Source organism: Salvelinus alpinus, chromosome 11, assembly GCF_045679555.1.
Source record: "Salvelinus alpinus chromosome 11, SLU_Salpinus.1, whole genome shotgun sequence".
In the NCBI taxonomy this organism is placed as follows: domain Eukaryota; kingdom Metazoa; phylum Chordata; class Actinopteri; order Salmoniformes; family Salmonidae; genus Salvelinus; species Salvelinus alpinus.
The window spans coordinates 19,196,562-19,215,605 of NC_092096.1; the positions used below are offsets into that span (position 1 = coordinate 19,196,562).

The 19,044-nt window shown below is 47.2% G+C and overlaps 1 protein-coding gene across 1 annotated transcript in view; it reads left to right on the forward strand.

The window, feature by feature from the left end:
• Positions 1 to 19,044, forward strand: part of LOC139533688 (NUAK family SNF1-like kinase 1) — a 42,557-nt gene that overhangs the window by 9,043 nt on the left and 14,470 nt on the right. Inside the window, exons 2-3 of the mRNA XM_071331975.1 lie at positions 7,503 to 7,623; positions 14,216 to 14,367. Of these exons, the coding sequence (XP_071188076.1) occupies positions 7,503 to 7,623; positions 14,216 to 14,367 (273 nt within the window). The remainder of the gene's footprint in view (positions 1 to 7,502; positions 7,624 to 14,215; positions 14,368 to 19,044) is intronic.

The window sequence follows — 19,044 nt, forward strand, 5'->3', positions numbered from 1 at the left end:
CAGGGATCACCATTCACTATCACCACAATAGACTATTCATGAGTTCAGATGTGAGTCCCAAATGGCACCCTTCGGTCCAAAGTAGTGCACTATGTAGGGAATAGGGTGCCATTTGGGACGTAAACTAGATTTGGACTGTAATTAAGGAAGGACTTAGAACCTATTCAATATAGTTCTGTTCTCTGTATTGCCTTTATTAACCGTAACCACATTCTACGCTCCGTTTATAACCCATTAAAAAAAACACAACTAATATTTAAGTTGGACACTTAACCATAACACATGGTTTGTAACCATAACACATGATTTGTAGACATCCAAGGCACCATTGTTTTTAAACAATGTTGAGTCTAGAGGTAGATGTCTTAATAGCCACCGAGCCTCACTTTGTTAGGAAAGTGGAAATCCAATGTACCACATGCAGGGCATTACCAAGACGAATATCATTCCATACGATGTAATGCATAATGTTCTGACACTGCCAGCCTGCCACTATGTCTTCTGGGAAGGGAGGAATATTTCACCTCACTTGACTGCATCCCATATGGCACCCTATTCCCTATATAGTGTACTACATTTGACTAGCTCTGGTATAAAGTAGTGCACTAAATAGGGAATAGGGTGCCATTTGGGAAACATATTTGTCAAAGGGGCGATAAAAACTCTTCTCCCTAAAAAGGAGTGATGGAGGATATGGTGCCATGAGTGACGCAGGGAATAAGGAAGTACATCTCACTGGAACTTCCTGTCCCTGTCGGCTGACTCATAACCCACTTCCTGTATTCCTAATCCTTTCTATTTTGCCTATTAAGCCTTAACCCCCCCCCCCCCCCCCCCCACACACACACACACAACCCGTCAATTGAGCCCACTGCTATGGTGAACCCCGCAAATGACCTTAAAGCAGTCACAGAGACAGGGTCTACATAACCACTGTGCTGGGGATATTTCCTGTCCCATTTAACAAGGCTAATGTCATTCCACTGTGTTCATTATGAGTGTGACGTGTGGAACCAGCATGGTCTGTCTGAGATACTGTAGAGCAGAGGTTCCCCACTCCAGTCCTCCAGTACCCTCAACAGTACACATTTCTGTTGTAGTCCCGGACAAAAACCACCTGATTCCTTATTGAGGGCGCGCACGCACACACACACACAGCACACAGCACACTGAGCTGTGTAAAATGGAACATCTATTTGTATCTAACCTCATTTAGCATCTGTTGTCTCCAGTGGGCTGGCTGTGTGTCCTTCCATAAACCTAGTTTCTCTCTTCAAGGTTGTGGTAAAACTTCACCATCCATCCTCTCCTCCTCCTCCTCCTCCGAGAGAGATATTCTTGAGGGTCTTGGCCCAGTTAGAGACACAGCCAGGTTATTTTCCACTACCAGAGGACGGGACACTGCTTATGAGCTTTATTGTGAGACCTAGAACAATCTAAAGTTTATGAGCACATAAGAGAAAAATAGTATTTCTTTCCTCTCGCAGGGGACTGGACAAGTTTTACAACTCTTACAAGACCTGAAACAAACATAAGTACAAAAGTGAATTGACCACACATAAGTGAGAATATACCACAGAGATAAACAATGAGACAGTATTACTGTTACTGTAAATTCCTCTCTTCCTATAGCCGCTGTATCTGTGGAGAGCCATGAGACTGGCAATGGAGAATAATACTCTGTTGAAGACCTGAGACCTGCACCATGCTGCCCCTCTGACCTCACTGACACAGAGGAGAATGATACTCTGTTGAAGACCTGAGACCTGCACCATGCTGCCCCTCTGACCTCACTGACACAGAGGAGAATAATACTCTGTTGAAGACCTGAGACCTGCACCATGCTGCCCCTCTGACCTCACTGACACAGAGGAGAATAATACTCTGTTGAAGACCTGAGACCTGCACCATGCTGCCCCTCTGACCTCACTGACACAGGGGAGAATAATACTCTGTTGAAGACCTGAGACCTGCACCATGCTGCCCCTCTGACCTCTGACCTCACTGACAGAGGAGAATAATACTCTGTTGAAGACCTGAGACCTGCACCATGCTGCCCCTCTGACCTCACTGACACAGAGGAGAATAATACTCTGTTGAAGACCTGAGACCTGCACCATGCTGCCCCTCTGACACAGAGGAGAATAATACTCTGTTGAAGACCTGAGACCTGCACCATGCTGCCTCTCTGACCTCACTGACACAGATGAGAATAATACTCTGTTGAAGACCTGAGACCTGCACCATGCTGCCTCTCTGACCTCACTGACACAGAGGAGAATAATACTCTGTTGAAGACCTGAGACCTGCACCATGCTGCCCCTCTGACCTCTGACCTCACTGACACAGAGGAGAATAATACTCTGTTGAAGACCTGAGACCTGCACCATGCTGCCTCTCTGACCTCATTGACACAGGGGAGAATAATACTCTGTTTGAAGACCTGAGACCTGCACCATGCTGCCTCTCTGACCTCACTGACACAGAGGAGAATAATACTCTGTTGAAGACCTGAGACCTGCACCATGCTGCCCCTCTGACCTCTCTGACACAGAGGAGAATAATACTCTGTTGAAGACCTGAGACCTGCACCATGCTGCCCCTCTGACCTTACTGACACAGAGGAGAATAATACTCTGTTGAAGACCTGAGACCTGCACCATGCTGCCCCTCTGACCTCACTGACACACAGGAGAATAATACTCTGTTGAAGACCTGAGACCTGCACCATGCTGCCCCTCTGACCTCTGACCTCACTGACACAGAGGAGAATAATACTCTGTTGAAGACCTGAGACCTGCACCATGCTGCCCCTCTGACCTCTGACACAGAGGAGAATAATACTCTGTTGAAGACCTGAGACCTGCACCATGCTGCCCCTCTGACCTCACTGACACAGAGGAGACTAATACTCTGTTGAAGACCTGAGACCTGCACCATGCTGCCTCTCTGACACAGAGGAGAATAATACTCTGTTGAAGACCTGAGACCTGCACCATGCTGCCTCTCTGACCTCACTGACACAGAGGAGAATAATACTCTGTTGAAGACCTGAGACCTGCACCATGCTGCCCCTCTGACCTCTGACCTCACTGACACAGAGGAGAATAATACTCTGTTGAAGACCTGAGACCTGCACCATGCTGCCCCTCTGACCTCACTGACACAGAGGAGAATAATACTCTGTTGAAGACCTGAGACCTGCACCATGCTGCCCCTCTGACCTCTCTGACACAGAGGAGAATAATACTCTGTTGAAGACCTGAGACCTGCACCATGCTGCCTCTCTGACCTCTGACCTCACTGACGCAGAGGAGAATAATACTCTGTTGAAGACCTGAGACCTGCACCATGCTGCCCCTCTGACCTCACTGACACAGAGGAGAATAATACTCTGTTGAAGACCTGAGACCTGCACCATGCTGCCCCTCTGACCTCTCTGACACAGAGGAGAATAATACTCTGTTGAAGACCTGAGACCTGCACCATGCTGCCCCTCTGACTTCACTGACACAGAGGAGAATAATACTCTGTTGAAGACCTGAGACCTGCACCATGCTGCCCCTCTGACTTCACTGACACAGAGGAGAATAATACTCTGTTGAAGACCTGAGACCTGCACCATGCTGCCCCTCTGACCTCACTGACACACAGGAGAATAATACTCTGTTGAAGACCTGAGACCTGCACCATGCTGCCCCTCTGACCTCTGACCTCACTGACACAGAGGAGAATAATACTCTGTTGAAGACCTGAGACCTGCACCATGCTGCCCCTCTGACCTCTGACACAGAGGAGAATAATACTCTGTTGAAGACCTGAGACCTGCACCATGCTGCCCCTCTGACCTCACTGACACAGAGGAGAATAATACTCTGTTGAAGACCTGAGACCTGCACCATGCTGCCTCTCTGACCTCACTGACACAGAGGAGAATAATACTCTGTTGAAGACCTGAGACCTGCACCATGCTGCCTCTCTGACCTCACTGACACAGAGGAGAATAATACTCTGTTGAAGACCTGAGACCTGCACCATGCTGCCCCTCTGACCTCTGACCTCACTGACACAGAGGAGAATAATACTCTGTTGAAGACCTGAGACCTGCACCATGCTGCCCCTCTGACCTCACTGACACACAGGAGAATAATACTCTGTTGAAGACCTGAGACCTGCACCATGCTGCCCCTCTGGCTTCCGACCTCGCTGACAAAGGGAAGAGTAATACTCTGTTGAAGACCTGAGACCTGCACCATGCTGCCCCTCTGACCTCTGACACAGAGGAGAATAATACTCTGTTGAAGACCTGAGACCTGCACCATGCTGCCCCTCTGACCTCACTGACACAGAGGAGACTAATACTCTGTTGAAGACCTGAGACCTGCACCATGCTGCCTCTCTGACACAGAGGAGAATAATACTCTGTTGAAGACCTGAGACCTGCACCATGCTGCCTCTCTGACCTCACTGACACAGAGGAGAATAATACTCTGTTGAAGACCTGAGACCTGCACCATGCTGCCCCTCTGACCTCTGACCTCACTGACACAGAGGAGAATAATACTCTGTTGAAGACCTGAGACCTGCACCATGCTGCCCCTCTGACCTCACTGACACAGAGGAGAATAATACTCTGTTGAAGACCTGAGACCTGCACCATGCTGCCCCTCTGACCTCTCTGACACAGAGGAGAATAATACTCTGTTGAAGACCTGAGACCTGCACCATGCTGCCTCTCTGACCTCTGACCTCACTGACGCAGAGGAGAATAATACTCTGTTGAAGACCTGAGACCTGCACCATGCTGCCCCTCTGACCTCACTGACACAGAGGAGAATAATACTCTGTTGAAGACCTGAGACCTGCACCATGCTGCCCCTCTGACCTCTCTGACACAGAGGAGAATAATACTCTGTTGAAGACCTGAGACCTGCACCATGCTGCCCCTCTGACTTCACTGACACAGAGGAGAATAATACTCTGTTGAAGACCTGAGACCTGCACCATGCTGCCCCTCTGACTTCACTGACACAGAGGAGAATAATACTCTGTTGAAGACCTGAGACCTGCACCATGCTGCCCCTCTGACCTCACTGACACACAGGAGAATAATACTCTGTTGAAGACCTGAGACCTGCACCATGCTGCCCCTCTGACCTCTGACCTCACTGACACAGAGGAGAATAATACTCTGTTGAAGACCTGAGACCTGCACCATGCTGCCCCTCTGACCTCTGACACAGAGGAGAATAATACTCTGTTGAAGACCTGAGACCTGCACCATGCTGCCCCTCTGACCTCACTGACACAGAGGAGAATAATACTCTGTTGAAGACCTGAGACCTGCACCATGCTGCCTCTCTGACCTCACTGACACAGAGGAGAATAATACTCTGTTGAAGACCTGAGACCTGCACCATGCTGCCTCTCTGACCTCACTGACACAGAGGAGAATAATACTCTGTTGAAGACCTGAGACCTGCACCATGCTGCCCCTCTGACCTCTGACCTCACTGACACAGAGGAGAATAATACTCTGTTGAAGACCTGAGACCTGCACCATGCTGCCCCTCTGACCTCACTGACACAGAGGAGAATAATACTCTGTTGAAGACCTGAGACCTGCACCATGCTGCCCCTCTGACCTCTCTGACACAGAGGAGAATAATACTCTGTTGAAGACCTGAGACCTGCACCATGCTGCCTCTCTGACCTCTGACCTCACTGACGCAGAGGAGAATAATACTCTGTTGAAGACCTGAGACCTGCACCATGCTGCCCCTCTGACCTCACTGACACAGAGGAGAATAATACTCTGTTGAAGACCTGAGACCTGCACCATGCTGCCCCTCTGACCTCTCTGACACAGAGGAGAATAATACTCTGTTGAAGACCTGAGACCTGCACCATGCTGCCCCTCTGACTTCACTGACACAGAGGAGAATAATACTCTGTTGAAGACCTGAGACCTGCACCATGCTGCCCCTCTGACTTCACTGACACAGAGGAGAATAATACTCTGTTGAAGACCTGAGACCTGCACCATGCTGCCCCTCTGACCTCACTGACACAGAGGAGAATAATACTCTGTTGAAGACCTGAGACCTGCACCATGCTGCCCCTCTGACCTCACTGACACAGAGGAGAATAATACTCTGTTGAAGACCTGAGACCTGCACCATGCTGCCCCTCTGACCTCTGACCTCTGACACAGAGGAGAATAATACTCTGTTTGAAGACCTGAGACCTGCACCATGCTGTCCCTCTGACCTCACTGACACAGAGGAGAATAATACTCTGTTGAAGACCTGAGACCTGCACCATGCTGCCTCTCTGACCTCACTGACACAGAGGAGAATAATACTCTGTTGAAGACCTGAGACCTGCACCATGCTGCCCCTCTGACCTCACTGACACAGAGGAGAATAATACTCTGTTGAAGACCTGAGACCTGCACCATGCTGCCCCTCTGACCTCACTGACACAGAGGAGAATAATACTCTGTTGAAGACCTGAGACCTGCACCATGCTGCCCCTCTGACCTCACTGACACAGAGGAGAATAATACTCTGTTGAAGACCTGAGACCTGCACCATGCTGCCCCTCTGACCTCACTGACACAGAGGAGAATAATACTCTGTTGAAGACCTGAGACCTGCACCATGCTGCCCCTCTGACACAGAGGAGAATAATACTCTGTTGAAGACCTGAGACCTGCACCATGCTGCCCCTCTGACCTCACTGACACAGAGGAGAATAATACTCTGTTGAAGACCTGAGACCTGCACCATGCTGCCCCTCTGACCTCACTGACACAGAGGAGAATAATACTCTGTTGAAGACCTGAGACCTGCACCATGCTGCCCCTCTGACCTTACTGACACAGAGGAGAATAATACTCTGTTGAAGACCTGAGACCTGCACCATGCTGCCCCTCTGACCTCACTGACACAGAGGAGAATAATACTCTGTTGAAGACCTGAGACCTGCACCATGCTGCCCCTCTGACACAGAGGAGAATAATATTCTGTTGAAGACCTGAGACCTGCACCATGCTGCCCCTCTGACCTCACTGACACAGAGGAGAATAATACTCTGTTGAAGACCTGAGACCTGCACCATGCTGCCCCTCTGACCTCTGACCTCACTGACACAGAGGAGAATAATACTCTGTTGAAGACCTGAGACCTGCACCATGCTGCCCTTCTGACCTCACTGACACAGAGGAGAATAAGCCAGAGACAGTTCTACTGAACGCGGAGCTGTTGTATTGATCCAGTATTGATCATCTGTTAGTCTCCCGTGACAGACGATAACATTTAAACGTCTGTGAATGTAATCAGGTCCTGTCAAAATACAAGGGTCACTCCAATACAACATGTTCACAGTGGACTCAGATAACTGTGTGTGTGAAGTAATCTGCAGTCACGCTCTAATCAGGGATCACGCTCTGTTGTGTGACCTGTCGTCAGTGTGTGATGACGTTCTCTCTCTTCTGTCAGGTGGCCATTAAGTCCATCAGGAAGGAGAAGATCAAGGATGATCAGGACATGGTTCACATCCGCAGAGAGATCGAGATCATGTCCTCCCTCAAACACCCTCACATCATCTCCATCTACGAAGGTAGGTCTGAGAGAGAGAAAGATAGGGAGAGAGACAGAGAGAGACATAGACAGAGAGAGAGACATAGGGAGAGAGACAGAGAGATAGAGAGATAGAGAGAGAGACATGGAGAGAGAGCGAGATACAGAGAGGCAGACAGAGAGAGGCAGACAGAGAGAGATACAGAGAGAGATAGAGGGAGACATGGAGAGAGAGAGACATGGGGAGAGAGAGAGAGCAGTGAGTGTGTTCATTTGTTTGCCTTTGCACATACTACACTGTACAGCGAATCAGAGGGGAACATTGGGGAGATTCCACTGAAGATTCCTCAACCCTCTGTCTCAACTATCGCCAAGCCCAACATCTGTGGATGTTTACTATGATGTTGGCTGCTTACGTAGGAACAGGGAACACACACACACGACTGAGAGACCAAGTGTAACCCAAAACAAACCCAAATAACACTCTAAGAGCAACACATTATGTAATAACATAGACTTGTATTTGTATTTTAAGTACATCTGTCTGGATAATTTGAACATTTGAGTATATTTGGGTGTGAAGGCCGTCAGTGTCTTGTTGCCTTGCTGGTGTGTCTCTCATTGTGAAACCACAAAGGTTCTGTGAGGGCAGCCAGCAGTACCATCTCTGTGTTCTGTACACAGAGAACTATACAAAGAACTATACAACAGAGTCTTTAAAGGATGATTACTACATGTGTTTATTGTTGTGGACCGAGCCCAGAAAGCCCTAGAAACCTATAGACACGCACTTAATACAGTTTATACTCTCTCTCCCCAAATAAGAGAGAGAGCAGGAGGAGGGAGAGAGAGAGGAGGAGGAGCGGAGAGAGAAAGGAGGAGGGATATGGAGAGAGAGGACAAAGAGAGGAGGAGAGAAAGAGAGAGAGAGAAGAGGAGGAGGAGGGAGAGAGAGAGAGAGAAGAGAAGGGAGGGATAGAGAGAGGAGGGAGAGAGAGTGAGTAGGAGAGAGAGAGAGAGAGAGAGACAGAGAGACAGACAGAGAGAGGCAGACAGAGAGATAGAGGGAGACATGGAGAGAGAGAGACATGGGGAGAGAGAGAGAGCAGTGAGTGTGTTCATTTGTTTGCCTTTGCACATACTACACTGTACAGCGAATCAGAGGGGAACATTGGGGAGATTCCACTGAAGATTCCTCAACCCTCTGTCTCCATCAACTAGATGGAAGGAATGCAGTTTGGAAATCTACCAAAAAACAATTAGACAACAGCAAATTCAATCCCTTTTAGACAACTTCCTGGGTAAAACGTTCCACTGCAATAGTGAAGGTGTAAACTTGGCAGTAGAAAATCTTAACAGTATATTTGACCTCTCAGCTTCCCTATCAAACCTAAAAATCTCAAATAGAAAACCGAAGAAAATGAACAACAATGACAAATGGTTTGATGACGAATGCAAAAATCTAAGAAATAAATTGAGAAACCTGTCCAACCAAAAACATAGAGACCCGGAAAACCTGAGTCTACGCCTTCACTATGGTGAATCACTAAAACAATACAGAAATACACTACGGAAAAAGAAGGAACAGCACGTCAGAAATCAGCTCAATGTAATTGAAGAATCCATAGACTCTAACCACTTCTGGGAAAATTGGAAAACACTAAACAAACAACAACACGAAGAATTATCTATCCAAAATGGAGATGTATGGGTAAACCACTTCTCCAATCTTTTTGGCTCTATAACAAAGAATAAAGAGCAAAAACATATACATGATCAAATACAAATCCTTGAATCAACTATTAAAGACTACCAGAACCCACTGGATTCTCCAATTACCTTGAACGAGTTACAGGACAAAATAAAAACCCTCCAACCCAAAAAGGCCTGTGGTGTTGATGGTATCCTTAATGAAATGATCAAATATACAGACAACAAATTCCAATTGGCTATACTAAAACTCTTTAACATCGTCCTTAGCTCTGGCATCTTCCCCAATATTTGGAACCAAGGACTGATCACCCCAATCCACAAAAGTGGAGACAAATTTGACCCCAATAACTACCGTGGAATATGCGTCAACAGTAACCTTGGGAAAATACTCTGCATTATCATTAACAGCAGACTCGTACATTTCCTCAATGAAAACAATGTACTGAGCAAATGTCAAATTGGCTTTTTACCAAATTACCGTACAACAGACCATGTATTCACCCTACACACCCTAATTGACAACCAAACAAACCAAAACAAAGGCAAAGTCTTCTCATGCTTTGTTGATTTCAAAAAAGCCTTCGACTCAATTTGGCATGAGGGTCTGCTATACAAATTGATGGAAAGTGGTGTTGGGGGAAAAACATACGACATTATAAAATCCATGTACACAAACAACAAGTGTGCGGTTAAAATTGGCAAAAAACACACACATTTCTTCACACAGGGTCGTGGGGTGAGACAGGGATGCAGCTTAAGCCCCACCCTCTTCAACATATATATCAACGAATTGGCGAGGGCATTAGAACAGTCTGCAGCACCTGGCCTCACCCTACTAGAATCCGAAGTCAAATGTCTACTGTTTGCTGATGATCTGGTGCTTCTGTCACCAACCAAGGAGGGCCTACAGCAGCACCTAGATCTTCTGCACAGATTCTGTCAGACCTGGGCCCTGACAGTAAATCTCAGTAAGACCAAAATAATGGTGTTCCAAAAAAGGTCCAGTCGCCAGAACCACAAATTCCATCTAGACACCGTTGCCCTAGAGCACACAAAAAACTATACATACCTCGGCCTAAACCTCAGCACCACAGGTAACTTCCACAAAGCTGTGAACGATCTGAGAGACAAGGCAAGAAGGGCATTCTATGCCATCAAAAGGAACATAAATTTCAACATACCAATTAGGATCTGGCTAAAAATACTTGAATCAGTCATAGAGCCCATTGCCCTTTATGGTTGTGAGGTCTGGGGTCCGCTCACCAACCAAGATTTCACAAAATGGGACAAACACCAAATTGAGACTCTGCATGCAGAATTCTGCAAAAATATCCTCCGTGTACAACGTAGAACACCAAATAATGCATGCAGAGCAGAATTAGGCCGATACCCACTAATTATCAAAATCCAGAAAAGAGCCGTTAAATTCTACAACCACCTAAAAGGAAGCGATTCCCAAACCTTCCATAACAAAGCCATCACCTACAGAGAGATGAACCTGGAGAAGAGTCCCCTAAGCAAGCTGGTCCTGGGGCTCTGTTCACAAACACACCCCACAGAGCCCCAGGACAACAGCACAATTAGACCCAACCAAATCATGAGAAAACAAAAAGATAATTACTTGACACATTGGAAAGAATTAACAAACAAACAGAGCAAACTAGAATGCTATTTGGCCCTAAACAGAGAGTACACAGTGGCAGAATACCTGACCACTGTGACTGACCCAAACTTAAGGAAAGCTTTGACTATGTACAGACTCAGTGAGCATAGCCTTGCTATTGAGAAAGGCCGCCGTAGGCAGACATGGCTCTCAAGAGAAGACAGGCTATGTGCTCACTGCCCACAAAATGAGGTGGAAACTGAGCTGCACTTCCTAACCTCCTGCCCAATGTATGACCATATTAGAGACACATATTTCCCTCAGATCACACAGATCCACAAAGAATTCGAAAACAAATCCAATTTTGATAAACTCCCATATCTACTGGGTGAAATTCCACAGTGTGCCATCACAGCAGCAAGATTTGTGACCTGTTGCCACAAGAAAAGGGCAACCAGTGAAGAACAAACACCATTGTAAATACAACCCATATTTATGTTTATTTATTTTAACTTGTGTGCTTTAACCATTTATACATTGCTACAACACTGTATATATATAATATGACATTTGTAATGTCTTTATTGCTTTGAAACTTCTGTATGTGTAATGTTTACTGTTAATTTTTATTGTTTATTTCACTTTTGTATATTATCTACCTCACTTGCTTTGGCAATGTTAACACATGTTTCCCATGCCAATAAAGCCCCTTGAATTGAATTGAGAGAGAGGAGGAGGGAGAGAGAGAGAGAAAGAGAGAAGAGAAGGGAGAGAGAGAGGAGGAGGAGGGATAGAGAGGGAGTAGGAGAGAGAGAGAGATGGAGGAGAGAGAGAGGGAGTAGGAGAGAGAGAGAGATGGAGGGGAGAGAGGGAGGAGGAGAAAGAGAGAGAGGATGAGGGAGAGAGAGAAGGAGAGGGGAGGAGGGAGAGAGAGAAAGAGAGAGGAGGAGGGAGAGAGAGAGAAAGGAGGAGAGAGAGAGAGAGAGAGAGAGGAGAGAGAGAAAGAGAGAGGAGGATGAGGAGAGAGAGAGGAGAGAGAAAGAGAGAGGAGGAGAGAAAGAGAGAGGAGGAGAGAGAGAGGAGAGAGAGAGAGAGGAGAGAGAGAGAGGAGAGGGAGAGAGAGAGAGGAGGGAGAGAGAGAGAGAGGAGGAGAGAGAGAGGATGAGGAGAGAGAAAGAGAGAGGAGGGAGAGAGAGTCCACTAGCCTGTATCTAATAGGGATGAACTGAACTAGCTAGGTAATTACATTGAGGAGTGACTGGAGAGGACTGCCATAGGTCACAGCTAGCAGACAGACTGAAGACCACACACACACACACACACACACACACACAGTGGAACCAGCCCCCTGTAGTTTTCTGGTTCCACAGCAACAGCAACAGATTAAGTGGCCAGGAGTCAGAGAAAGTTCAGTCCTGGCTAGCCAGCCCACAACCAGCACTGTAGGGATCCTTCCTTAATGTCAAAACACTGTCTAACACAAACATGATAAATGACCAATAAAGTTATCACCTGACCAATATAAATACCCTTTATTTTATCACAAAAATGGTCTACAGCGGTCGGGCCACAGTGGTCGGTCCACAGTGGCTGGTCTACAGTGGTCGGTCCTTGGGGAGTTTCCAGGAGCTCTGGACCTGAGTCAGCTGTTGTTATTGTGCAGAGCCATGTAGTGTAGAAGGAGAATAGACAGGTCCTCTGACAGCCTGCTATCGACTGACAGGCTACTGTTGCTTAGCTCCAGGTCAGGCACAATGGAAAGAGTTCAGGATCTGGGAGAGAGAATAGGGGAGACAGAGACAGAGAGACAGAGAGAGAGAGCGAGACAGAGACAGAGACAGAGAGAGAGAGACAGAGAGAGAGAGAGAGAGAGAGAGAGAGAGAGAGAGAGAGAGAGAGAGAGAGAGAGAGAGAGAGAGAGAGAGAGAGAGAGAGAGAGAGAGAGAGAGAGAGAGAGAGAGAGAGAGAGAGAGAGAGAGAGAGAGAGAGAGAGAGAGAGAGAGAGAGAGAGAGAGAGAGAGAGAGAGAGAGAGAGAGAGAGAGAGAGAGAGAGAGAGAGAGAGAGAGAGAGAGAGAGAGAGAGAGAGAGAGAGAGAGAGAGAGAGAGAGAGAGAGAGAGAGAGAGAGAGAGAGAGAGAGAGAGAGAGAGAGAGAGAGAGAGAGAGAGAGAGAGAGAGAGACAGAGAGACAGAGAGAGAGAGCGAGACAGAGACAGAGACAGAGAGAGAGAGACAGAGACAGACCTTAACCCCAAAAAAGCCTTTTTCCTTTTGGGGACTGGTAAAATGTCCCCACATGTCCTTGTTTTACTACCCTTGTGAGGACTTTTGGACACACACACACACTCCACCCACTACCCTCCTACTGTTCTCACCAGAAGGTCTACCAACATGACTTCTACCAACTGTCCTGGGTGATGACATGACTCAGATATCACAGTGTTCCTCAGCTATAGCAGGGTAGAACAGTGTCCCTATACTATAGCAGGGTAGAACAGTGTTCCTATACTATAGTAGGGTAGAACAGTGTTCCTCAGCTATAGCAGGGTAGAACAGTGTTCCTCAGCTATAGCAGGGTAGAACAGTGTTCCTATACTGTAGCAGGGTAGAACAGTGTCCCTATACTATAGCAGGGTAGAACAGTGTTCCTATACTATAGTAGGGTAGAACAGTGTTCCTATACTATAGTAGGGTAGAACAGTGTTCCTATACTATAGCAGGGTAGAACAGTGTTCCTATACTATAGCAGGGTAGAACAGTGTTCCCATACTATAGCAGGGTAGAACAGTGTTCCCATACTACAGCAGGGTAGAACAGTGTTCCTATACTATAGCAGGGTAGAACAGTGTTCCTATACTATAGCAGGGTAGAACAGTGTTCCCATACTACAGCAGGGTAGAACAGTGTTCCTATACTATATCAGGGTAGAACAGTGTTCCTATACTATAGCAGGGTAGAACAGTGTTCCTATACTATAGCAGGGTAGAACAGTGTTCCTATACTATAGCAGGGTAGAACAGTGTTCCCATACTAAACAGTATAACACAACAATGTGAACAGTATCGGTGACCTCGCCGTCAAAGCACAGAAGCAAGATCCCCAGTTGTGCTAAATTGGCGACAGTATGTCTCTCTGTGTTCTGGAGTCACTCCAAAGGGCCCCATTGTTGAAGCTGTGGACCCTGTGGGCCCTGGTCAAAAGTAGTGTTCACTATATCTGAAAATAGGGGGCTATTTGGGATGCAACCTGAGATGGGTTTTCTGATTTCAAACTCCTCCCATCCTGACGTTGTCCTCTGTGTATGTTCTTGTGTCCAGTGTTTGAGAACAAGGACAAGATAGTGATGGTGATGGAATACGCCAGTAAGGGAGAGCTGTATGATTACATCAGCGAGCGACGGCGGCTGAACGAGAGAGAGACACGACACTTCTTCAGGCAGATTGTTTCTGCCGTGCACCACTGTCACAAGGTAAGAGATACGCTGATCTGAGGTCAGTTTTACTCTCTTCTGTATGGTAAAGGCTAGGACCTGGGGAAGGCTGAGCTGATCCTAGGTCTGTGCCCTAAGCCAAAGGACATTTCTACAAGGAAGAGCTATGCAGCTGTCCCAACCCACACACATCCAATCTGTAGATGGAAACCAGAGTTAAGGGGTACAGTACCCTACAGCAGACCAGAGTACAGTACCTTACGGCAGACCAGAGTACAGTACCCTACGGCAGACCAGAGTACAGTACCCTACGGCAGACCAGAGTACAGTACCCTACGGCAGACCAGAGTACAGTACCCTACGGCAGACCAGAGTACAGTACCCTACGGCAGACCAGAGTACAGTACCCTACAGCAGACCAGAGTACAGTACCCTACAGCAGACCAGAGTACAATACCCTACAGCAGACCAGAGTACAGTACCCCACAGCAGACCAGAGTACAGTACCCTACAGCAGACCAGAGTACAGTACCCTACAGCAGACCAGAGTACAGTACCCTACAGCAGACCAGAGTACAGTACCCTACAGCAGACCAGAGTACAGTACCCTACAGCAGACCAGAGTACAGTACCCTACAGCAGACCAGAGTACAGTACCCTACAGCAGACCAGAGTACAGTACCCTACAGCAGACCAGAGTACAGTACCCTACGGCAGACCAGAGTACAGTACCCTACGGCAGACCAGAGTACAGTACCCTACGGCAGACCAGAGTACAGTACCCTACAGCAGACCAGAGTACAGTACCCTACAGCAGACCAGAGTACAGTACCCTACAGCAGACCAGAGTACAGTACCCTACAGCAGACCAGAGTACAGTACCCTACAGCAGACCAGAGTACAGTACCCTACAGCAGACCAGAGTACAGTACCCTACGGCAGACCAGAGTACAGTACCCTACGGCAGACCAGAGTACAGTACCCTACAGCAGACCAGAGTACAGTACCCTACAGCAGACCAGAGTACAGTACCCTACAGCAGACCAGAGTACAGTACCCTACAGCAGACCAGAGTACAGTACCCTACAGCAGACCAGAGTACAGTACCCTACAGCAGACCAGAGTACAGTACCCTACAGCAGACCAGAGTACAGTACCCTACAGCAGACCAGAGTACAGTACCCTACAGCAGACCAGAGTACAGTACCCTACAGCAGACCAGAGTACAGTACCCTACAGCAGACCAGAGTACAGTACCCTACAGCAGACCAGAGTACAGTACCCTACAGCAGACCAGAGTACAGTACCCTACGGCAGACCAGAGTACAGTACCCTACGGCAGACCAGAGTACAGTACCCTACGGCAGACCAGAGTACAGTACCCTACAGCAGACCAGAGTACAGTACCCTACAGCAGACCAGAGTACAGTACCCTACAGCAGACCAGAGTACAGTACCCTACAGCAGACCAGAGTACAGTACCCTACAGCAGACCAGAGTACAGTACCCTACAGCAGACCAGAGTACAGTACCCTACAGCAGACCAGAGTACAGTACCCTACAGCAGACCAGAGTACAGTACCCTACAGCAGACCAGAGTACAGTACCCTACAGCAGACCAGAGTACAGTACCCTACAGCAGACCAGAGTACAGTACCCTACAGCAGACCAGAGTACAGTACCCTACAGCAGACCAGAGTTAGCTCACACAATAAGACACATAATTGGCCTTCTGTGCCCATGTAGCAGCCCACCCCCCAACCTCCACCCTCCCCCTCCCTCAGGCCCTCTCCACCCTCCCCCTCCCTCAGGCCCTCTCCACCTCCAGGTTGAGTGCTGTTCCCTGGGGAGACAGAGAGAGGGTTGGCCCTTTGTCCTCCACAGTCCCTACAGCTGGAGGCTATGACTGATGTCATTACTGTAGGTCCTGGTGGAGTGATGTCATATCCCCAGCTGGGAGAGACTGAGGGTGCATCCCAAATATAGTGCACTACTATGGGCCCTGGTTAAAAAAGTGTGCACTATAAAGGGAATAGGGTGCCAGCTGGGAGAGGATGACTGACGGATAGGACTGGCTACAGCTGCTGGTGACATCCTGGTGAGGGAGTTGTCGGGGGCAACCGTGACATCCTGGTGAGGGAGTTGTCGGGGGCAACCGTGACATGGTGAGGAGGGAGGAGCCGGACATAGAGATACAGTAGGTTAGGACAGGTCAGCGCTGCAGTGACAGACTGAAGGAAGTGCAGCAGAGTATAGACTTCCCCTGCTTCCTCCCTACAGATAGAGAGAGACAGAGACATACGCCCAGGTAGTGAGCGGGCAAACAGGCCCAACCCCCACTCTTACACTCGCCCAAGCCAACGGCATGTACCAGATGCTCAGCAGGCTCTGCTCACACTTACTGGCCTGAGGCCAAACCACACGGCCAACAACATTGGACACTTTATGGAACAAAAAGCCTTCACTATATCATACTGGAATATCCAAGGTCTGAGGTCATCTGCCTTTGGCCTAAAGAGCAGGAACCCGGACTTCACCAAAGAAATCGGTAATGCAGACATTGTCATCCTGCAAGAAACATGGTATAGAGGAGACGGACCCACTGGTTGCCCTCTAGGTTACAGAGAGCTGGTAGTCCCATCCACCAAACTACCAGGTGTGAAACAGGGAAGGGACTCAGGGGGAATGCTAATTTGGTATAGAGCAGACCTAACTCACTCCATTAAATTAATCAAAACAGGAACATTTTACATTTGGCTAGAAATTCAAAAGGAAATTATCTTAACAGAGAAAAATGTCCTCCTGTGTGCTACCTATATCCCCCCACTAGAATCCCCATACTTTAATGAAGACAGCTTCTCCATCCTGAATGAGGAAATCAATCATTTCCAGGCCCAGGGACATGTATTAGTCTGTGGCGACCTAAATGCCAGAACTGGACAGGAACCTGACACCCTCAGCACACAGGGGGACAAACACCTACCTGGAGGTGACAGCATTCCCTCCCCCATATGCCCACCTAGGCACAACTATGACAACATAACCAACAAAAACGGGTCACAACTCCTGCAGCTCTGTCGCACGCTGGGTATGTACATAGTCAATGGTAGGCTTCGAGGGGACTCCTATGGTAGGTACACCTATAGCTCATCTCTTGGCAGTAGCACTGTAGACTACTTTATCACTGACCTCAACCCAGAGTCTCTCAGAGCGTTCACAGTCAGCCCACTGACACCCCTATCAGACCACAGCAAAATCACAGTCTACTTGAACAGAGCAATACTCAATCATGAGGCATCAAAGCCAAAGGAACTGAGTAACATTAAGAAATGCTATAGATGGAAGGAATGCAGTTTGGAAACCTACCAAAAAACAATTAGGCAACAGCAAATTCAATCCCTTTTAGACAACTTCCTGGGTAAAACGTTCCACTGCAATAGTGAAGGTGTAAACTTGGCAGTAGAAAATCTTAACAGTATATTTGACCTCTCAGCTTCCCTATCAAATCTAAAAATCTCAAATAGAAAACCGAAGAAAATGAACAACAATGACAAATGGTTTGATAAAGAATGCAAAAATCTAAGAAATAAATTGAGAAACCTGTCCAACCAAAAACATAGAGACCCGGAAAACCTGAGTCTACGCCTTCACTATGGTGAATCACTAAAACAATACAGAAATACACTACGGAAAAAGAAGGAACAGCACGTCAGAAATCAGCTCAATGTAATTGAAGAATCCATAGACTCTAACCAATTCTGGGAAAATTGGAAAACACTAAACAAACAACAACACGAAGAATTATCTATCCAAAATGGAGATGTATGGGTAAACCACTTCTCCAATCTTTTTGGCTCTATAACAAAGAATAAAGAGCAAAAACATATACATGATCAAATACAAATCCTAGAATCAACTATTAAAGACTACCAGAACCCACTGGATTCTCCAATTACCTTGAATGAGTTACAGGACAAAATAAAAACCCTCCAACCCAAAAAGGCCTGTGGTGTTGATGGTATCCTTAATGAAATGATCAAATACACAGACAACAAATTCCAATTGGCTATATTAAAACTCTTTAACATCGTCCTTAGCTCTGGCATCTTCCCCAATATTTGGAACCAAGGACTGATCACCCCAATCCACAAAAGTGGAGACAAATTTGACCCCAATAACTACCGTGGAATATGCGTCAACAGTAACCTTGGGAAAATACTCTGCATTATCATTAACAGCAGACTCGTACATTTCCTCAATGAAAACAATGTACTGAGCAAATGTCAAATTGGCTTTTTACCAAATTACCGTACAACAGACCATGTATTCACCCTACACACCCTAATTGACAACCAAACAAACCAAAACAAAGGCAAAGTCTTCTCATGCTTTGTTGATTTCAAAAAAGCCTTCGACTCAATTTGGCATGAGGGTCTGCTATACAAATTGATGGAAAGTGGTGTTGGGGGTAAAACATACGACATCATAAAATCCATGTACACAAACAACAAGTGTGCGGTTAAAATTGGCAAAAAACACACACATTTCTTCACACAGGGTCGTGGGGTGAGACAGGGATGCAGCTTAAGCCCCACCCTCTTCAACATATATATCAACGAATTGGCGCGGGCACTAGAACAGTCTGCAGCACCCGGTCTCACCCTACTAGAATCCGAAGTCAAATGTCTACTGTTTGCTGATGATCTGGTGCTTCTG